General features: G+C 43.0%; 1 protein-coding gene across 3 annotated transcripts in view; it reads left to right on the forward strand.

The window, feature by feature from the left end:
* The window catches only part of ZNF827 (zinc finger protein 827), a 170,234-nt gene that overhangs the window by 13,161 nt on the left and 133,650 nt on the right, over window positions 1-23,423 (forward strand). For all 3 annotated transcript variants that reach the window (XM_031465236.2, XM_010982657.3, XM_031465263.2), the window contains exon 2: window positions 19,819-20,871. In XM_031465236.2, coding sequence (XP_031321096.2) covers window positions 19,819-20,871 — 1,053 coding nt within the window. The remainder of the gene's footprint in view (window positions 1-19,818; window positions 20,872-23,423) is intronic.

Genomic DNA, 23,423 nt, shown 5'->3' on the forward strand with positions numbered 1-23,423 from the left:
TAAGAGTGATGGGGAAAAAATTCTTGGAGAGGAGTGATACTTAAAGCATCTTCAACAATGTGATGGCTTTAATCTTGAGAGGAGAATTTCTAAGCAAAAGAAGTAGCATTAGCCAAAAGAGGCTGACATAAACCGAAAGTAGGCAGGAGACACTAAGAGAAGGAACTTTGTTGAACTAGGGGGGACATATTGGTGATGTCAGGATAGGAGGTAGGGAAAATATCGTAGGAGCGGGCCCAGGTGATAAGAGATGATGATGGTTAAGTTTAGTGGTTTGGGTACGACAGGAGATCAACTGAAATGTGGTAGTTTTTTCATTGTGATGTAAATAGAGGTGGAGGATAAGGATGGCCTGAAGGAAGAAATGGCCTTGTTAAGGAGGGAGACCTGCCCCAGTGATGGGCTTCTATGGGGCCAGGGCTGCAGACCCTCAGCCAAGGCTTAGCCCCGACCCTCTACTGCCCCTTGCTTACCTCTTTGGTTTCCTTTGGCAAAGAAGCTCTAATGCGGTGCCTGCCTTTGCAGGTCAGTAAGTATGTGATAGTTACAATAATATATCTAACGTGCATATGTATATAATGAAGTATAGTGGTTAAGTGAACATTTGTAAACCTACTGCTCAACCTGACAAATTTCAACACTATCAAACGTCTCCTGTCCTCTTCTCCTGCTACCTGTTCTCATTATCCTAAATTTTCTGTTTATTGCTCCCCCTGCTTTTTTTTAATTGAAGTATTGTTGATTTACAATTTGTGTTAGTTTCCAGTGTACAGCATAGTGATTTGGTTATAGTTTTATATATAGATTCTTTTTCATATTCTCTTTCATTATAGGTTATTACAAGCTATAGAACATAGTTCCCTGTGCTGTACAGTAGGACCTTGTGGTTTATCTCTCTTGTATATAGTAGTTTGTACCTGCTAATCCCAAACTCCTAATTTATCCATCCCCCTACTTTCCCCTTTGGTAACCGTAAGTTTGTTTTCTATGTTTGTGACTCTGTTTCTGTTTTGTAAATAAGTTTATTTGTGTCATTTTTTTAAGATTCCACATATAAGTGATATCATATGATATTTGTCTTTCTCTGTCTGACTTAACTTCACTTAGTATGACAATCTCGAGGTCTATCCATGTTGCTGCAAATGGCATTATTTCATTCTTTTTTATGGCTGAGCAATGTTCTATTGTGTATATATGCCACAAGCCCCTTGCTTTTTCTCTGTAGCTTTACAGTATTTGGTTTTGCTTGTCTTTGAAATTTATAAAAATGCAAATGTAAAAATATAAAAATAAAATAACAAATAGCATGCATGCTGCACCTTGGATTTTCATCCAGCTGTTATCTTTGTGAGAGGACTCACGTTGATGCACGTAGCTGTGGTGCATTCATTTTTACTGCTCCCTAGTGTTGTACTGTAGGAACATATCACAGTGAATGTGTGGTTTGTTTCTACTTTTTGCTGTTAGAACAGTGCTGCTGTGAACAAGCAAGTACACATCACTTGGCCTGAGTGAATATTTCTCTAAGACACTGGTTCTCAAATATTTTGATCTCGGGACCTACTAAAAGCTATTGAGGACTCCAGAGAGCTGTTGTATGCATGTATCATATCTATCTTTATATAGCATATTAGAGATTAAAATTGAGAAATTAAATACTTTTATTCTTAAAAATAATGGTTATTACCTATTATGTAATAATTATAAATGGGATATTTTTATGAAAAATGCCTTTTTCCAAAAAATTTAATGAGAAGGGTAATATGATTTCATACTTTTACAAATCTGTTTAATGCCTGACTTAGAAGATGGCTAGGTTCTCCTATCTGCTGCTGCATTCTATCAGTTGCAACATGTTGTTTCGGATGGAATAGATGAAGACAATCTGCCTTCACACTGATAGGTAATAGCCTTTACGGCTATTCTTTGATACTGTGCCAAGGCTCAGAAAGAAGGAGCTTCTTAAAGCTACCTCTTAGCTTAGTTAGTTGTAATGTGGAATCTGAAAGCATTTCAATGAACTTTTTGTATTCTGTTACTTTAAAATCTTCTAGTCTGTATTGCACGTTTTTGGGGTGAGGGAGAGGCAATTAGGTTTGTTTGTTTGCTTGTTTATTTAATAGAGGTAAGAGGGATTGAACCCAGGACCTTGTACATGCTAAGCACACACTCTACCACTGAGCTATGCGCCCCCGCAACCCCACATTGCACTTTGAATGGATCATCCTGTATGTACCATCACACCTGGGTCATTTGGAAGATGTTGGCTCACTGAGTTATGTAGATCTACCACATGTTGATACATTTCATTATACAACAGAACAAATTTATTTTATTTTATTTTATTTTAATTTATTTCTTTTTTCTTTTTTTTTTTTTTTTTTTACCCAGACTTAATGTACGTTTATTCTTTTTTTTTTTTTTTCCCCTGGGTGGGGAGGTAGTTAGGTTCATTAATTTATTTATTTTTAGAGGAGACACTGAGGATTGAACCCAGGACCTTGTGCTTGCTAGGCATGCACTCTACCAATTGAGCTATATCCTCTCCCCCAAGAAGAAATTTATTAATGTCAACAAGGATCTATTTGAAAAGTCTGTATTGGGAAGCTGTCAAGTTCACAGAGCAGGATATACAGGTTTTCCAAAATTTTAAGCCTTGCTTGAAAGCTTGAGTTTTATCTTTGGCTACAAACATGGTCGATTTTTCCTTAAAGCATCAACTTTACTTCTTTCTTTCTCCGAGAATGACTCTGCCAAGTACTCAAATTTGAATGACCATAGTCTGTCAGTTATTATTTTAATGAAAAGTGATGGTTCATGAAAAAAGTGGCTAGTTCAGCTCCCAGCTCAATCACACATGTCCTTTCCCTTGAGATGGCCATTGTACTGTGGTCATGGCCAAAGTGCTTTTATGCATACATTTCATTATATATAATAGTTTTTAAAAGTTTATTCAAGGGTCAGTTTTTAATAAAAATAATTTTTAGGGCTGCTTCATCAAAGATACTCTTTTTTTTAGCATTTTTGCCATATTTTATTAATTTATTTATTGTTTCATTGAAGTATAGTCGATTTACAGTGCTGTATTTGTTCCTGGTGTACAGCATAGTGATTCAGTTGTACATATATATATTCCTTCTCATATTCTTTTTCATTAAAGGCTATTACAAGGTATTGAATCAGACATTCTTAAGTGAAACTGGCAGGGTTGCTGTGTGTGTGTGTGTGTGTGCGCACGCGCGTGCGTTTTTACTGTGAGTGTGTGGTGGTAAAGTACGAGGATTACTGGTATGGTTTGGTGCCACTGCCTTAATTCAAGCTAAGGGGCCAGTATTTTACCCGGCATTGCTTTGGTGTCATCAGTGCAAATGTCAACAGAGTGAAAAAGGTAAATAACACCTGGGTATTCTTATGAAAGCAGCTTTAATCCTGAGGGTCTCTGAGAGGGTCTCAGAGACCCCTGCAGCTTCACAGACCACGCTTTGAGAAGCGCCTCTCAGGTGTAGGAATGGAAATCCCAGGTCTTGGTGTTTGTGCTTCCTCAGCTTTACTTGATTATGTTACGAGGCAACCCTTTGTGACTATTTGCACTGAAGAACCCCAAAGGCAGGGAACCCCTATCGCACAAGGGTTCTCAGCCTCTATGAGATTTCTTCTAATTATCTTCGAAGTCTTCTATTCTTCCTGCAGATTTGGATATAATACACCTGTTTGTTTTAAAATAAAAGTCATGTTTTAAGTGAACTTAGCAATCCAGTTATTCTTCTTCCCCATAGATACGTACGTAACAACATTGATCTATGAAGATGCACCTTGTTAATCCTGATAACCCCTTTAGAGAAGGTGAACTCCAGTGGGTACCACGGATCTAGTATGATCTTCCATGGAGAGTGCCTAGTTGAGTGTGCAGATTCCTGAGGTTTTCAGGCCCGGGGAGGTAGGAAGGCTTCTGGTCTTCTCGTGTTCCCTTTCTGGGCTACTGTCCATGAACCCACCCAGCCATGACAGCTACCTGGGTGTAATCCTGCCTGCCGCCCTCTTCTCTTCCTCCCACGGCAAACTGACCACCAAGTCTGTTGATTCTACTTCCAAATTATCTCTCGAATTCCTCATGCCCACCCCCTGCCAATGCTTCAGTTGATTCTGCTTTCTCTCATAAGAATTGACTTTTTTTTTTTTGGCCCCAGTCTCACCTCGTCTTTCCCCCTATGTAATCCAGTCGTCACACTGCCACCACTGGAGACTTTCTCATACACTCATGGAATCCAGATAATCCTTATGTAGGATCTTTTAGGCATTCTCTGGAAGGAGAAAGTTTGCTCTTCTTAGCAAAGTATAGAATATGCTTCATCATCTGAGCCCCCTTTCTTCTGCCCTCCTATGTATCCCTTATTTTAATCATACTGAGTGATCTGCTTTGCAGACCACCATACTTATATTTCCATGCCTTAGTGTATTCTTTTCCCTATGGGAAGTCTTCAACTCATCTGATTTGCCTGATAACCTTCTTCTTATCCTTCAACACTCAGTTCTGAGGAGTCTTTCCTGCACCTTGTCCTCTGCTACCATTGTCTTACCTACTGGGCAGAATCAGGCATCCCTTCCCCTGGTTCCCATGGGTCTTTCATAATACCAGTCCTGCTACATTGTAACTGCTTATTCATCTCTGTCCTTGTTGACTGTGAGCTTTCTATGGGCATGGACTATTCCTTACTCATTTTTGTACACTCTTGCATGTAACAATATTCGGTACATAGTACGTGGTCAGTAAATATTGTTGAATAAATGAATGAAAGAGATTAAGAACAGGTCACAGAATCAAAGATGGGAGGTGTTCTATAAACATTGTTGAAGAATGAATGAAATTAAGCATGGGTCACGGAATCAAAGACACAGGAAGTAGTCCATAAGCATCGTTGAATCAGTGAATGAAGAAGCTAAGAATAGGGCGCAGAATCAAAGGACTTTAGAGGTAGAAAGGACTTGGGGGAACATCTCTTGCTGTCTTCTTATCTCAGAAATGAGCAATTGCTTTGCTTGAATTGTTGAACTAGGCTGGGTGGAGGTGATGAACTGGGCCACGGACACTCCCATAGATGTGGCTTAGAGATGACTGCAGAAGGTCACATGCTTCCGGAGGAGACTTGCTGAGAAGAGCAGAGGCCACGGCCGGCACCACAGGGGGATACCACAGTCTGAATGCAAGGGCGCACTTTTGTGGTTGGACATCCGTGGCACATTCCAGACTGTAGAGTCTCCCCTCTGTGACTGGCTGCCGCTCTCTCCCTCTCTGTCCTCAAACTGTGCCAAGACTGTAAGATTTTCCTGATGACTGGGCATATTCTACATCTGGATTCCATGCTCATAACAACCAGAAGTTTCCTGTGTTCTTTGGTTGAGGTGATTATGATATAGAGCTGGGTAGCAACATCAACAAATTTGAGGTAAGCTCTGCTGTTTTAAATACAGTGTTCTCCCAGCTGAGATTTCTAGGTGCCCGGGAGGGAGGGAAACGGGGAAACTATTCACTGCGTGCTAACTCCGTGCCATGTGCTCTACTTACATGGTTCTAATTTACCTTGACGAGAGCCCTGTGAAATTGCAGGTATCAGTATTCTGTCTATAAATGAGACAATCACCTGTCGATGGCAGGAGGGTCTAGGAGGCAGCCGAGGGGGATTTGAGTGGGATTGTCTGGTGACAAGGCTTGTGCCCTTTTGGTTTTGCTATGCTGCTTGATGTTCTAGAATTTTTTGTTTTTTAATAACTAGGCAGAACCTATTGTGGCCTCACTTTATCCATTTGGTAAATTCTTGAAGTGGCACATATGTCATGTACTTAAAAAGAAGAGAATCTGTAGTTTCTTAGTTTAGTGTTGTCTGTGCTCTGCTGTTTACACAAGCTTTGCCATCTCTGCAGGACCATGGGGTGTGGGAGAGGAAGCACGTGTTATCACCCTGCTTTATAGACTAGGGATCTGAGTCATGAGGGCAGAGGGCCTCACATCTGTCTGTTTCATCTCTGTGGTCCTAACACCCAGTCTGTGCTCTTGGTACTTGGTAGGCTCTCCAGTTTTTGTTAAACAAACATCAGGAGTTACATCCCTGGTAAGCTCCAAATTCAGACTGGAACCAGGTTTCTGAGTCAGAGCTCTGAGCTCTGTCCACTGCTAAAACACCCTGCTTTTCCCAGAGCCCTAAGCAGAGAGATGCAGGAATGAACTCTCATTCGCCTGCATGGGATTTGGGAACCCTCTGATATGGCGAGCTGGTAGATTTCCACACATCTGAATAAGCACAGGTGGCCCCCTTGGAATAAGATCTCTTTCTTGTTTTTGTTTCTCGCCCTTCAGATACATCAGTATAGGATTTTAAATCCTTTCCTGTCTACCTGACACTTCGCAATAAAATGATTGGAAAAGGATTGGCTATCCAATAATGGATTCATGGAGGAAGAGCACCGTGAACATCCCTTAGATCATCTAATACAGTGTTTTTAAAACTAAAGAGGGAAAAAAAATTTCACGGAATGCTTTTTCTTTAAGGAGAGCTCCAGCGTATAGAAAGGATCAGAGCCAGGCTGCAGGTCAAGTGTGTGCTGGGGTGGGAGGTAGCTTTGGGTCCACACGACCACACCTTTCCCTGGGGCCCTAGGGGACTTTAGAGGGTGTGTATAAATTTATAAGCTGCTGATCTATCCTAACCCTTCATTTTACAGATGAAGAAACCAAAGCGCAGAGGCACATAGTGACTCACACAAGTGGCTGGATTAAGACGATGGTGATGAAACTTGTTGCCATCTGTCTGAGTTTCCAATACTGTTTTCAGCACCATTCTGTTTTTATTGTAAAGAAAAGTAACCTCTTCTTTCGAGCAAGGGTCAGCAAACTCTGGCCTGTTTTTGTGCAGCCCCTTAAGCTAAGAATGGTTTTCACATTTTTAAAGGGTTGTTTAAAAAAGCAACAGCAACAACAGAAAACAAAGAATATGGGACAGAGACCGTCTGTGCACCACAAAGCCTAAAATATTTACTGTCTGGCCGTTCACAGAATAAGACTGCCGACCGTGCTTTACAGGATTCGCTGCCGTTGACGTTAGCGTGGAAATACCAAAAGGATCTGGCTTTCTCTAAGTCACTTCAAAACATGTAGATTGAAAACAAAGCCTGAGCAGTTGAGAATATTTATATCAAAAAGCTTTTCAAAGGAAAGCTTTAAATTGCCCTGTACTTTTCCAGCCTCCTTTTTCAAATACCAGTTTTTGGTGGAAGATAAGCTAGTTTACTCAGTTCTTACAATAGTGGGAGAATATTGCAGCTTGTGAGCTGCAGACAGTTCTGAGTTCTATACGATGAAAGGGAAGTGGTGTGCTTATTCAAATACAGAATTTTATAGATCCCCAATTTATTTGACTCCTCCCGCCCAGAAGGTTAAGAACAAGAGGAACTGACATAGGAACAGTGTAAGAAGTTACTCTCGAATAATGTAAGAGGTCACTCCCAGGAAATGGCCGTGGTCTCTTTGGGGCCACCTATATGCATGTCAGAGGGATTTTTTTATTGTTGAGCATTTACTTTGGGGTTGACCCTTCATCTGAATTAGCAGTAGACATAGTCCCTGACCTCATCCTTGCCATGTGATGCATTTCCAGAAGCAATGAGCTTTGTTGGGAAGTGGAATGAGTGTTGTCTCCTCTGGAGTGTTGCTCATGGTGACAGACGACTAGAAAACAGTGCCAGGTTTCTTTCAAGTGAAAGATTTAGCAAAGTTTTCTTGGTGAAACTGCAAGGGGCATGCCTCCACAAAGTCCAGGAAGAAAGGAAATCACCCCTGAAATTCTTCGAAGAGAATTAAGTGGACAAAACCAGTGGACTCTGAGTTGTTAAGGGGCTGTTAATTTAGCTAAAGGGTATCCTGGCCCTTGGGATTGCCCAAGTTTGTTGGTTGCATATGGGTTTTGTTGTTTTCACTGTCCTCTGGCCTTCTGTCATTGACTTCGTGTGTGTGTGCCAGAAGGTAGGCAGGGAAAAGAGAGGGAGATAACAAATAAGAGTACATTTGACTGCTTGATAGCAGCCCTGGCACAAAGCCTGGGCAGAGTAAAGGTTAAAACGGTTGGCCTAAATCAGTGTTTAAAGTTGACTTTGAGTTAGGGTTGTCCTTGTAATCAGTGTCCTGTGGTGTCATGGATTCTCATGCATAACCCAAAGAAATATGCTCACACAATTCCAGAGCACCAACATCCTTTTGTGAGTGTGTGTATGTGTAGGGGAGGAGGTGGTGGGAGCTGCAGAGAAAGCAGCTTTTGTTTTACATGTATTTAATCACTAAATAAAAAGCAATTTCATCTCCTCTCCTTTGCTAAATCTCTTATCCCCCAAGGCTCTTTTCCTTCTGGATAGACAAATATTTTTAGTAAATAAGGGACTTACTGTGTGAACTTTTCTATTGGCAGGCAGAATGAGAATGATTATGACCGTGGTATGTTTCATTCCAAGGTGTGTGATGTCAACACTTGGTAAATGTGCCCACAAAGAAATGTATCATTTTATGTATAAGCTAAGATTTTACTAAGTAGCCATTTATCTCTCTACCGAGTGCAGTTCTTAGGCTACAGAGTGCGTTATTATGTCGTTATGGCTTTTTGTTGGTGTTGTTAAGTTCTTTTTTTGATCTATTAAGAATTTCCTGGTGATTCCAGTAGTTTGGTAATTTATCGTTCATCTTAGAACAGGTATTGGTAATGTTGGGATGAAAACATTTATACAAGAGGAAATAAAAGTCAAGGAAGCAGATAATCGACCAATTTATCAGCCTTAGCGGACAATTTTTCTGATAACGCCATGGTAGCCATGGTAAATTTACTTCTGATTGCTTGAGGGGACAGATTCTATATGCTTTTTGTAACTCGGAGGTGCATGCGAGAGTGACACAGCAAGGAATCAATCCGTGGACTAGGCAGGACTATTTTGGTTTCCAGGGTGGCCTTTTGGCCAGTAGATTCATGTTATATTTTCAACTATCCCTTTCTTATTAATTTGCCACAACATGTGTGGTGATGAGTATGTTTTTTTGGTTTGGAGATTTCTAAGTTGCTTTAGTAATAGAAGACTTCTTGTGCGTAATGTCTTTTTCCCTGTTTTTTTTTTTTTTTAATTTTGATACGTTAATGTTTTTTTAAATTTATTAAAAATGTTTTTTAATTGAAGCATAGTCAGTTTACAATGTTGTGTCAATTTCTGGAGTACAGCATAATGTTTCAGTCATACATATACATACATATATTCCTTTTCATATTCTTTTTCATTATAGGTTACTGCAAGTACTGAAAATAGTTCCATATGTTATACAGAAGAAACTTGTTTATTTTATATGCGGTAGTTAGTATTTGCAAATCTCAAACTCCCAATTTATCCCTTCCCGCCCCCTTTCCCTCTGGTAACCTTAAGTTTGTTTTCTATGTCTATGAGTCTGTAATGTCGTTTTCAAAATATTTCATTTGAAAGAAATTTGGCTAAAGTTTAGAGAGAGGTGAACGTAATCTTTTTGTCTGTTTATAATCTCTGCAGCCTCCGAGGCATTCACATTGAGTGGCAAGGTGGTTGGTTTTGTGCAGTTAAAACCCAGCTCATACAAAAACTAGCATACCAACGAAGGCTATGGTTTGGAATCCAGAGGTGAACAGACCCAGAAAAAAGTCCCAGGCCTCCATTCAAACTTAATTGTATTCATTTTCTGGAGCTGCCATTACAAAGTACCACAAATTGGATGGCTTCAGTGACTGGAAAATTTTTTTTAATAATTATTTTTAACCAATAAGATCATGTAACAATTATAGACAATAATTTAATACAGACAAAGCAAATAGATATTGTACTCCTTTGATTCAAAAGACAGTCAAATGGCAGAAATGTGTTATCTCACTGTTCCAGAGGTCAAAAGTCTAAGGTCAAGTCGTCAGCAGGGCCACATCCTTCTGAAGATGCGAGGGAAGGATCTGTCTCCCAGCTTCTGGACTTCCTTGGCTTGTGGCAGCATGACCAGTCTTCACAGGGCCTTGGTTCTGTGCTTGTCTGTCTCTGTGTGCAAACTTCCTCTTTTTATAAGAACATCAGTCATACTGGATGAGGGTCCACCCTAGTGACCTCATCTCAACTTGACCACCTACAGAGATCCTATTTCCAAAATCAGTCGCATTCACTGGTACTGGGGGTTGGACTTCAGTGTCTTTGAGGGGATATGATTCAACTTACAACACTAGGTTTTCACCCTTAGTTTGCACGCAGTTTTAATAAGCCTGATGACTGTAATCTCAGCCACGGCAGACAAGAAGCCACAAATTTAGGAGACGGGTCTCTACGTAGGGCATTATAGAGAACAAAGGAATTCAGAAGGACTATTAAAGTAGGAAGCGTGTCTTAGAACACCATTGCTTGGGGCCACTTAATATGAGGGTGGGCTGCTGAAGAAGTCCCTGTGACTGCTGAGACACACCTCAGAACATAATAATCACGTTACAACATAATAATCATGTTTCACACATCATGTCTGAGTGTGTGTGCTGTTGAAAATCCCATCAGAATAACATTTAAAAATGTTGACTACGTGAAGGTACTTTGGGACTTTTTGATTACCTGAAAAATGAGTTTTTTTTCAAGCTACTCGTGTTCCATCAGGTGTTCCCAAAGGCTTGGGTTTGAACCTCGCTCTGTCACTAAGTGTGTGTATTGAGTGAGCCTTTTGGGACCTTGGTTTCCTGGTCTGTAAAGTGAAGCGGGTTCAGTCTACCATGTAGTATTTGTGTAAGGCTCAAATGTACCGATGAATATTAAAACACCTACCATAGTGCCAGGGATACTTTCAGGGCTGTAGGCAGGGTTGTCCATTCATTCAACAAGCGTTTACTGGGAGCCCACCATGTTCTAGGCCTCGTTCTAGGATTTATTCCTTCACTTGATGACTAAGTACTGGCCTTTGGGTTGGGACATCTGAGCTCAAGTCCTGTCTGTTCTGTGAATCTATGTAGGACCTTGGACAAATCACCAGCCCTCTCTAGGCCTCTGCCTAAATGACTTGACATATGACCTACATCTCCTAGGCTTTTCTGTCTCCAAGATAATGCCTATAACAACATTCAAACTCAACAAATACAGGTGTAGTTCTTGTCCTGCAGGCCCGCTGTGTCATCCTGGCAAGTCCCCTTCTGGGGTTTCACTTTCCTCTCTGAGGTGGGGGTCACAGGACGAGTGCTGTCTGTTTTCTGGGAGTTACCGCAGTAACAATGACAGCCACCCTGCTGTTGAGCTCTTGACGCTGTTCTGAATACTTCTCATACTTCCTTGCTTCTCCAAATAGGGTACATGTCTCTCCAGAGCAGGTGGGTGTCCAGAGAGACCTGGTGCCCCTTCCAGGAGAATCAATGTCCCTGGCTGGTTTGTGAGAAACACTCCCACGTTATTAAGGACAAGCACAGCCCCAGTACAGAGTGGAGCACAGAATTCCCTTGAAATGTTAAGCTACAACTCCAAGAAATTCGGGGCTTCCTGGAGGGGCTTCGGCTTCAGGACCCCTGTTTCCGTAGGGTGCTGATGTCTTTTCTTGGTCCCCGAGGAGGCTCTGGTGGAAAAGTTTGCCAAACAGGCTCTTCCATATCCCGTGTTTGAGTCACATGAGGAAAACAGAACTGTCACTTCTAATTTTGAAAACGGTTCTCGTTTCTAGTACTGACAAGGGCTACCTTTCGGTAGCCCATTCTTCTTTCTCGTTCATGCATGTGACAAATACGTGAGCACCTGCTCGGTGCTGGGTACCATTCTAAATGCCGAAGATACAGCAGCAAGTGAAACAGAGTCCTCTCTCTCTCATGGAGCTTCTATTCTAATAAACAGTAATGTCTGGGAGGAGACCTGAGGAGGTAAGGGAGTCATCTATGTGGCTATTTAGGGGGTGGGGGAGATTTCAGGCAAAAGGAACAGCAAGTGCAAAGGCTCTGAGGCAGGAGCCTACCTTATTAGCAAGGCAGAGCAATAGGAGATGAGATCAGAGGGATACAGATTATGTAGGCTCTTGAGGTCAAGGTAAAGGTTTTGGATTTATACCAAGAAACATGAGCAGCCATTGTGGAGGCTTTGGGGATGGGAGTAGTGGAATTGGACATAATTTTTTTAAAAGCTTATTCTGGCTACTGGCTGAGTAGTGGGGCAAGAATTGGAAGTAAGGCGACCAGTTGGAAGGCTATTGCCATAGTCCAGGCAAGGCATGCAGTGCTGTATACGAGGGTGGTGGTGGTAGAAATGGTGAAAAGTGGTAAGATTTGGGATGTATGTTGAAGCCAGAACCAAAAGAATCCACAGATGAATTAGATGAGGAGTGTGGAGGGCTGCGGGTTTTGGTCTAAGCAGTTGTGGGGATGGAGGAGTTGCCATTCATGTTGAGATGGGCAGCGTAATGGAGAAGCTTCGGTAGGTGGTTCCTTCGTCAGTCCCTGGAAGATCGGGCAACTTTATATGAGGCTATTGAAACTGGCTTAGATACTGTGTGGAACTCAGTTTGAAGATGAGGGGCGATGTGTTAATTTGTGTTACTCATGGACACTCTGAACAACATTTGCAAGCATTGCTATGTGCAAAATGCTCATCTTGACCAGGAGGCCATCCTGCTATCTCCGTCTGCGGACTCTTATCCTCTCCAGACTTCCTCTCATTTCCCCATGCCCTCACGGCACCTTTTCCCTAGCTGGACTGGTGACAGGGATCTGGTTGTCTTTTCCACCCTGGCTGTTGAAAATAACTAGCAGTTCTTAGATTTTCTTCCTGGCTGCGCTGACAGTGGTTGGGTGCCCTGGGCATCGATGTTTGGTGACAGTGATCTCTGAGGCTTGGTCCTGCGGAGCCATTTGCCAGCCTGCACGTGTCACTCAGACTTTAGACTTGGAGCCCTGAACCCCTGGGAAGTCTCTTCATTTTCTCTGAACCGGTGTAGGGGAATGTGCTGAGGCTTTCAGGCCACAAAGGGACGGTTAAAAAATTGGCAGGTAAACTAGCCTAAATGAGGATATGTTTTATGCTCAGAATCATAAAATTGGTTCTGAACAGCCTGATGTGCAGCATATTAAACCTTTATTAAACATTATAGAGGTCATTGCTTTTGTCCTCCTGGTGCCTCTTCCCTCTCCTTTCTTCCGTGACCCACTTTGAGCCAATCATAGAGCCCGCCCTCCGGCATCAGGGATAGGTTCAGGGAGTGGAACGTGACCTCCAGCCAGCCAATCAGAGGAGGAAAGACCACTCACCTGGTCCCTCACTGAGAGTTTAAACAAGGACCCATGCAGCTAGGCTTCCCGCCTCCTGGGAAAGGTGGCCTGAGAGAAGGAGGCTAACCTCTGAGAAGAGACTAGAGGCAAATGAGAGGGAGCCCTGATGGTGCTCCCACACCTTCTCTGATGCTAGCTAGGAACATCGGGTCCCTCTCTGCGGCTGATACAGAGACCAAGAACGTGACTTACTGTGGCTGTCATTTACAACCACAGGAGCCCTACTACCCCTACTATGGGCAGGGCTTCCAGCAGAAATACAAAAGTGACTGACTCACGGTCCTGCCTCGGGTATGTATAATCAAATGGTTTGATTTCAAAACTACTGAGCATGGTAAGGTAATTGGTCAGATCTGCCCTTAACAAATCAATAGATGGTGTGTTTTTTTAAATGTGAAGAGTTAAGAATCTGAAAACATTTTCACGAGGTCCGTTTATCTAACATAAGTCAGCAGAATATTAGCTTACTCCACGACTGGGCTATTTCCTGTCTGATGGTTTGCAGAGGAGTGAGCCCCAGTGTCGTCTGTTGAAATTGTCTTCATCTTTTGAGGTCCATTTCCAAAGCCACCTGCGCAACTAGAATGAATCATTCCCTCTCTTATGCACATACAGCTCTTGCTGCGTGATGGCACCAGTCATTGTGTTTCTTAGGCTTGTGCAACCCTTGCTCCCATGTTGATGATAAACTGTTGATTTTAAGACTGTTGCGTCTCTGAGGCTTGGCTCCCTGTTGCAGAGAACAGTTCCCTGAATAGAGTAAATGCTCAGTAAATGTTGAATTAAACCAATTATTAGCACTAGTTTTACTAATATCTTTTTGTCTACCCCTCCTTAAATTTTACAAACCGCTTTTGTATAAAATAGTGAGGAAAAGTTTGTTGTATAATGTAAGGTGGGTATTCCAGGTATGACTGATAATACTGACAGAGATGCGCAGTCTGCTTAGCTCTGGCCGTGTATCAAGTAGAAAAGGAAAACATGGAAGATTTTTAGGTGAAAATGAACGAGAAGGTTAGGGACCAGGTGAGCACACCTGTGGTCACAAGAAGAGGGTGTTGGCTGCCAGAGGACTGACCATGACTCAGCTCCTTCCAGATAAGTCCTGAGAATTTAAGCCTGGGTTCTTTTCAAACTGGCTTGTTAGATTCCTGTGGACAGACTTGTAGGAATGGTTTGTGGGTAGATTTAGAAGTGAGGCTTTTAGGCTTCCATCTCTGCTTGCTTTAACCTCAGCCAAAAGGCATGAAAATTAATAGATGACTCCTTAAAAAGTTTTTTTCTCTGCACTCCTGATCTTTCTGAACAAGAACCTTCTGAGTGGAATATCAATCCAATTAAATGCATCTGATTAAAACTGTCAAACTGAAAGGGAAGTACGTTGAAAAAAACACAGCAAGAGTTGTGGATCTCAAGTTATCCAGTTTCTCTGCTTGAGAACTGAATTATAAAAATAAATACGTTAGGTCGTGGGGTTTTGTTTTGTTTTCCCCAAAAGAGAAATATTTGCCACGTGGAAACAAAATATATAAAGCCTACTTTCGTTCTGTAATTACGCCATTTCTTTTCTTAACTCTTTGAGTTTCTGACTTAAAGGAAAAAAACATCAAAACAGATTGTTGTGTAAAATTGACAGGAATGAGTGTGAACCTGGCTATCAGAGACATAGGTTGGTGTAAAATTAGCAATGGAAATAGGAGGTTAAAAATAATGTATCTAGAAGGGAATTATTTACATTGGCGGTTCAGCGGCTTCCCCGGAGCCTTAGATAGGAAAGCTGTGAAACCCACCGTGGATGCGCAGGGAGCATTTCCGGGAGGGCGGTGTGTGCGATGTCCTATGATTCCGTGCCACCGTTCCGTCCTGGTGTCAGACGGGGAAACGGAGCTGTCTTGCTGCCCGGGGTCGGGGTCGGGTGGGCGTGCAGTGTTCTCAAATTGTGAAAGAGAGTCAAAAGTCAAGCCTCGCTTGTTCTAAAGTTTGTGATGTCCGGCAAATGAATCCGCAAGATTGCAGGAATACTTCTATTTGAGCATCCGGAGGAGAGAATCTTTTCTAATCATACGGTAGGAAAGGTGCTGGGGGCAGGGTGGTCCTGCAGACGCTGCTGGAGGGGCACACCCCCAAACCTGACCAAGGAGCACTTTCTGGATGAAACTGAATGTGAAAATAAACAGCAGCCCAGCCGAAGGGAAACAAAGTTAATATTTGTGGGAGAAAATCCTTGTTGTCACTGTTTTATGAACTGGAAACGTATTTGTTTGAGCCTCTTAGGGATTTTTCTCGAACCTCCACAGGTCTCCACTTCTCTTGCATTCATTTCTCTGAGAGCACCCCCTCACCCCCGACCTTTTGCTTGACCTCAGGTGATGACAGATTAATTTCAGTTATGTTTCTCCTCGGGTTCTTTCTAGGTCATACATTACAATTATTCGGTGGTTTATTACTTGGATAACCTCAATTTCAGTCGCAGATCTTCGGACAAGTGATTGATAGAGTATTATGAGTTTACTTGTTTATTTGTTTGGGGGGATAGGTGATTATATATTTAATTTTTTTATAGGATATTAACAGGGGATTGAACCCAGGACCTCCTGCACATTAAGCGTGTACTCTAACCACTGAGCTATCCCCTCCCCTGCCATGAGTTTAAAAATATCCTTTAAGTATTTCAGTTTTCTTGCAGTCCAGAAGAGAGTGTTTCTCGGTGACTGTGTCTGCAAAGCATGGAGAAATGGATGGTTGAGAAATATTCAGGTATTTTAGAGGGCATAGCTAGGTCTGTTTAAGAAATGCTTTGCTTGTTTGCTTGTTCTGGGCTGGTGTTTTGGCGAGGTTGGGGAAGTTGCTTTAAGTGTAGATACCAGCTGTTTGTATCATCCCTGAATGTTCGGATCTCCTTATCACTGCTTGGTAGAGTTAGAACCTGAATCGACAACTTACTCAGTTTTTGACCACTCGCCTGCCCCAGCGCTGAGGACGTGGAAGGGGCAGGAAATTAAACTTTGCCTTTGGGGCTTTGCCAGTAGATGTGCTGAATTCTTTAGGGGTTTGAATCAACTTTTTTTTTTTTTTTTTTAAACATGGGGCTTTATTTTATTTTATTTTATTTTATTTATTTTAATTTTTTTCTGTTTTTTTTTGGGGGGGGTGATAATTAGGTTTATTAATTTATTTATTTATTTTAAGGGAGGTACTGGGGATTGAACCCAGGACCTTGTGCATGCTAAGCACACACTCTACCACTGAGCTATACCCAGCCCCCTTGAATCAACTTCTGATGACACCAGCAGAGAGGGACTGGAGAGGAGAGTATAGGAATAATGGATACTTACCTTTGAATGGTTTAGCTCAAAATAAAGAGTGAATACGTCCTTATCAGTGAGAATTCTCTTGCAGATTTGTTTCCAGAGGGTGGAAGGATGGCTGGCTGGGGGTGAGAGGACAGCTACTCAGAACCCTCTAGACGCTGCCATTCGGAGGGTGTCTGGCTGACAGTGCAGGGGCTTTGAATAGGAGCCCTGGGCTGGTTTTGAGAGATTTGGGTTCTTGTTTCCGGCGTTAGCAGTAAGTAACGGTGTGTCTGTGATCCAACCAGGTAACTTTAGGGTATTTAATCATCTCAGTAAAATGACAAGACTGGGCCTGGATGTGGTTGTAATTCTTTGTGATTTTATGTATCTTGTTCATTGCCCCGTACTGCAAGGTTCTAGACCAGTCTTGACTATCTTGAGCTACTCTAGTTTGACAAAAATATAATCTACAAGTATTATTTACTTCAGAATCATGTATTTTCCCATGTTAGTTCTTTTAGTGGGTGGTAATAAAGATCAAAGGAGAGATTTTTCAATGAGGTCTTCAACTATTCTTACTGTAGTGATTTTTCCATCTTTTTACTTCTCTTGCTATTTATAGGATAGTTCCCAGGTGATTTTTCTGAAGGGTGAGATATTTAATCTGAAAACAAGAAAGGTGATTTGCCAAAGGAACATAAAATTAGCCCTATTGTTGAAATTGATGTTGACTGCTTGATGTTTGGTAAAACACATCTCTACGAGAAGCCGTTGGGGAGATGAATAGTTCAGGGTCCCGCGGATTTCAGGGAAGATGAAAAATGTTGAAATCAAGTGGGAAGAAGGGAATGTGGCAAGTCACAAGGACCCAGACTGTTTTTAACAGAGAAAATTCAGTTGTATCTACTTTTTTTCCCAGCAAATTCCATTTGATATTTTCTATTTCCTTGATAACATAATAAGGAATCTCAGGAAGGAGTTGCAGAACTTTAACTTGGTGAAAGAGAATTTGTCATTTGTGACATTTCTTCTCTAAAGAGCAGGAGAAGATCAATGCATTCACTTGTAGTTTGTGCATTACTGGCTATTTCTATTCAGAAAAGAAACAGCATGTTATATAGCAAAGCTTGGCACAATGGGGAATTTTGGCTCAATCCCTAAACCTTTACTGAACTCTGCTAGGGACCAGGCATTGTGCTAGGCACAGCGTGGGATATGCAGATGATAAGACACAATCCCTGCCTTCAAGGAACCCCACCACTTATTTTTTCAGAAGGTAGGCCGATAGTAGACAGATCATTGACAGTGATATAAAATCAGTATTAAAAAAATGAGAGTGTTAGCTCTGCATTCAAAATATGCACAGGATCGGGCTACTTCTCGCCACCTGCAGTCGCCTTGAGCTGGTCTCCCTGCTCCCACCTTTGTACCTGTGTTCTCTTTTGCACACGCAGCCTGAACAATCCTTTGAAAACGTCATATGATGTCACGGACCCTCCAGTGGTTCTCAATTTCACCAGATGCAAAATACCTTTCAGTAGTTTGCAATCTCCTACTGATACGCACAGCCTCCCTCCTTTACAGCACACACCTCTCTCTCTTTCTCAGTATTTCTCTGACTTTCACTCCACTCTCCCCACACTGGTGTCCTTGCTGGTCCTCGGACATGCCAGGCAAGTTCCCACCCACATCACTGAGCTTACAGCCACTCCCCTTACCTGGGCCACTCTCCCAGGGACTGCTGCATGAAAAACTGTTCAAATCTTTCAGGTCTTTGCTCACATGTCACCATGTCAGTGAAGCCTCACTCTGAACCACCTGATTTAAAATGAAAGCTCACTTCCTAACGCATTACCCACAATTCTGCTTGTCCTGCTCTGGATCTTTTTCTGTAACACTTATCACCCTCTGGCTTACTAGATGATTTACTAGTTTATTCATTTTGTTTAACGTCTGTCTTCCTCCACTGGAACGTAAGCTCTAAGAAGGCAGGATTTTGGTTTTGGCCAACGTTGCTCAGTCTAGAACAATCTAGAACCATGCCTGACCAGCAGCAGGTCGTCCCTCATTGTTTGTTGAATGGGTGAGTGAGTGAGTGAATGAGGAGAGGTGAATTCTGACTTAGAGTTCTAGGGAGAGTCGTGAGGAAGAATCCTTTGAGCCGAGGGTTGAAGGATGGGCAGTGTTGGACAGTCCAGTTTTCTGGGGAAAGACATTCCAGATAGAAGGAATATTTTGAGCAAAGGGAGAAAAGTGACAAAACCCACTTGTGCTTCTGGGCTGGCAGTGTTCTAACTGACTGGTGCCTGGGGGACAGTGAGGGCAGAAGTGGTGGAGAGATAACCTGATGGATGGAAAATTAAGAAAGGAGACTCAGTGGAGTGAGGGAACAAATTACTAATCACTACCTGTGTTGGGATGGCAGGCATGTTGGGGACTCAAATCCAGGACTCTCAAACAGGCAGCGTCACAGGGTGGGAGAGAGTCACATTGAGAAATCAGGAAAGTGGATGGTGTTTGCTAGTGAGATCTCATTTTTATATAGTACTTGACTGTTTTCAAAACATGGTCACATGTTTCTTATGATTGAAGCTTCAGAACAACTCTGTGAAGTTGTTTTAAGAGCTAATAGGCAGGTATTATTTACATGTTTTAATGAATTTAAAAACGTTAATTGCGTTTTTAATCAAGCCAGCTAAGCGAGTCGCTTGAGGTCATGGAGTTAGAAAGTGAGGAAGTGGCTTCTCACTGTCTTGGGTCTCATAACCATGTTTCCCCCTCGGCCAGGCTGCCCCTTTAATTCCGACACAAAACTAAAGATACTGAGATATCATGCTGGTTTTGTTTTTTCTTTTAAACCAGGGTACAAGCTTCTTTCCACTTTCCCCCATCATTGAAGCTAGTGGTTTCTGCATCCAGTTCTTTCCCAGATCCATTTTTCTCTTTCCTCCTTTTCAACTTATCTGGAATGATTATGAGAATGATGAACGTATGGACGAGGTGGGTGTGTTCCTACCTTGGCTCTCTCAGCATTCTTTCAGGCTTATGCCAGGACGATCTGACTCGGCTCCTGCCGTGCTCTATGGTCGTGGCTGTCTTTCAGGTGGTTCTCGGGTGGAAGGGGTGAGGAAGCGTGGGCACAGCTCCATTTGCGTGTCTTCGGGCTTGCTTGTTGCTCGCTTTGGAAGTAAACGTGATCTTCTTAATTCCCCCAGATGTTAGTAGGCAGGAAGAGGCGGAGGGAGAGCTCAGTGAAGGAGAGCACTGGTATGGGAACTCTTCAGAGACTCCGTCGGAAGCATCCTATGGAGAAGTCCAGGAGAACTATAAGCTGTCTCTGGAGGACCGGATCCAGGAGCAGTCCACTTCCCCCGACACCTCCTTGGGAAGCGCCACTCCCAGCAGCCACACGCTGGAGCTGGTGGCGCTCGACGGGGAGGTCCTCCGAGACCCACTGCATTGTCAAGATCACCTCTCCCCGGGCGCGTCTTCTCTGTGTGACGAGGACCCCCCAGGCTCCGCGAAGCCATTGAGCAGCAACTTGAGGCGGCTGCTGGAGGCTGGGTCCCTCAAACTCGATGCCCCAGCCACGGCCAACGGCAGGGTGGAGTCTCCGGTGAATGCTGGCTCCAATCTCTCCTTCTCCCCACCGTCCCACCATGCCCAGCAGCTCAGCGTGCTGGCCAGGAAGCTGGCCGAGAAGCAGGAACAGAATGACCAATACACTCCAAGTAACCGTTTTATATGGAACCAAGGTAAGTGGTTGCCAAACTCAACCACCACCTGCGGCTTGTCCCCGGATTCAGCCATCCTAAAACTGAAAGCTGCAGCCAACGCAGTTCTGCAGGACAAATCTCTCACCAGGACGGAGGAGACCATGCGCTTTGAGTCCTTTTCCTCCCCTTTCAGCTCCCAGTCTGCCAGTTCCACCCTGGCAGCTTTATCCAAGAAAGTCAGTGAGAGAAGCTTGACTCCTGGCCAGGAACACCCGCCCCCGGCCAGCTCTTTCCTTTCCTTGGCTTCTATGACCTCCTCGGCGGCCCTACTGAAAGAGGTCGCAGCAAGGGCTGCCGGGACCCTTCTGGCTGAGAAATCATCACTGGTGCCTGAGGACCCTCTACCGCCACCGCCTTCAGAGAAGAAGCAAGAAAAAGTAACCCCGCCACCTCCGCCGCCACCTCCACCCCCTCCGCCGCCACCGCCACAGTCCTTGGAATTATTGTTACTCCCGGTTCCCAAGGGAAGAGTTTCTAAACCCTCCAACTCAGGTATGGATTCTTTCATTTCCATCATCACGCGAGTCTTGGCCTGTCCGTTGCGATGTCTTTTTGCCTGTCAGTGGTGATGTCTTTTTCATTGCCTGCTTAGCTTGGGTTGCCCATCTGATCTGAGGCAGGAATAAAAAAGCAGGCACACAACAGAATACTTCCAGTAAGCAGCGTAGGGGTCCTTCATGTAGGTATGACACAAAGACTTCACCGATAGCTTTATTTTTGAAAGGTGATGAATAATCTTAGAGACATGCAGTACTCCTCCCTTTCAGATAAATGAGGGGGTTTTTTTCCTTACCAGGTTCAGGCTAGGTCCATACAAGATCTGTTTAATGGGGGAAGATCAAAGCATCATTGTCATGGAGTGCATGGCATCACTGAGCAGAGAGGGGAAAGAACTCACTGCTTTTGAAACAGTTGACAAGAGAGAGCTTACCGTTCTACTGTGTCCCTCACAAAAGGACTTCTGTGTCATCAGTCACTACTCTGCCTTAATTTAGCACACTGTATACTTTTAAGTTAGCATTTTTATTACTTTTTTTGGGGGGGGTGGAATTTAAGCCTTCTTTACTTGGCCTGTTCTTCTATAATTCCTCGTCCTCCAAGAACTCTAAAGAATATTGTCATTCAGACATAATCAAAGCATTTCCTGCAAATGCTCTATTTTATTCCAATCCAACTAGTTTCTCAAGGAATGCACATGTGGAAAATGTGAATCATGGGTTTTTCTTGTGGAGATGGTCTTTCCGAAGGAGAAGTGGCTGTCGTATAGAGCCTTGACATTCGCAGTTATCCATCTGAGGGAGAAACTTAGTCACTTGAGTTCTCACAGTGGAAACATCGTTTCTTGTACTGGTTTGTTTTAAACGGTGCCAGTGATAAAGGCAGTGTCCCAGAGATGGATGTATGGAATTTCAGATATCTTTTGAGGATATCCTGCCAGACCGGGACAGGAAGTGGGCCATGTGTGTCCTCATCAGTATAAACACTGCCATTGGGTGTGTCTAACCAGCTTTTGATTGTCTGCAGCCGTATTGATGATGAGGGCTTAGAATGGCAAGTAACTGACTGAATGATCACAGCTAACATCAGTCTGAGGCATTCATGACAGATTTCCATCTAAATCGCTGAGTGAGCTCTGTGCACTCATTACAATTACTACATAACTTGTGTAAACAGCAGAACAGAACTAGGAAAATGGATATCTGGAACTTTTACGATTCCTTAAGCGATCCAAAACGCTCACTCCAGGGTTTCTGAAGTGTCAATAAAACCCTGAAATGTTTATCAATTCTGAGTTTCACTTCTCACCTGCCTTCTGGTGAAATAAAGAGAGAAATGGCTAAAATTAGGAAACAAGGAGACAAGTGGAGGGAGCGGACTAATACTGCAAGGGAATAAATCACTCCTGGTTTGTAGAGATTTCATTTAGGGGTACCAGCAGAAAGGGAGAGAGGGCTATATACATAAAATGTAACTTTATAAATATTCTCCATCTGCTTATTAAGTAACTGTATATTAATGGTGTTTATACTGTAAATTCACCTGGAGAGTTAGTTACTTGGAAAAGCTTATACAAAATTAATAATGGACTTTAGTGGACTGAAGACTTGGAAAGAGGGAACTGATCAAACTGTCTCCGGAAGGCAGACTGTAGTGGCTTTGTCTTTTTCAAGTGTCTTGGGCATAACCAGCAATAGTTATGAAGTGTAATCTTTTCACTTAAATGACCAGCTGCATGTGAAGAGGAGAGAGCAGTCAAGAGCTTCCAGGGTGGGGTAAACTATTTGTCTATTTTGTTGTAGGGTCTACATCCCAGGGACAAGATGTGCCCCCTTTTTGGTTTGAATGTGCTTAGTCCGTGTCAGTGTCTCACTAGAGGGAATGAACTTCTTAGATGGGGCTCTGCCCACCCCACCTTGCTGACTGACAGGGACCTACGCCTCCTATTTTCCACATATTTCTCTTTACAATCCAAGACGTGGTGAAGCAGCTCCATTGATGGAGCAATTGCATTAAAAAATCATTCATTTTGTAAAACTCACGCTAGAGGCAAGATCGCTGCCAAGAAAAGCACGAGGGCTCTTGAGGTGACCCTTTGAAGGATGTTCCGTGTGCCTCTGTGGGCGCCTCCTAAATTCAAGTTCCGTTTCTTATTGCGTGGATTGGAACTAGGAGAAGGGGGTGCTGCCTCTGCGCACGTTTCACCGACAATGAACGTCATCGCTTCCCAGCATCCCAACTAGTTTATGGGTTTAGAAGTTGATAGAGTATCTGATTTTGCTGTTCATCTTTGTGTCATGGAGAGATGATTTGATTGGTGTTACTTGGACCACTGGTTTTTAAATCTGAGGAGTGGAAGAGAAGGTGGGTCTTCTCTGTCTGCCACCTCCCCTCCCCTTCTATGTACTACTGGTTTCAGGGCAACCTGGGGGCTGGATCTGGCTTTACCTAAAAAGCATTATGGGAATGCAGTGTGAGCTCTCACCCATGTTTCTAAACGTTTCTCTCTCTTTTTTTCTCCTTTCCTTAGAGAGAAATCTTAGTTT

Source organism: Camelus dromedarius, chromosome 1, assembly GCF_036321535.1.
Source record: "Camelus dromedarius isolate mCamDro1 chromosome 1, mCamDro1.pat, whole genome shotgun sequence".
In the NCBI taxonomy this organism is placed as follows: Eukaryota; Metazoa; Chordata; class Mammalia; order Artiodactyla; family Camelidae; genus Camelus; species Camelus dromedarius.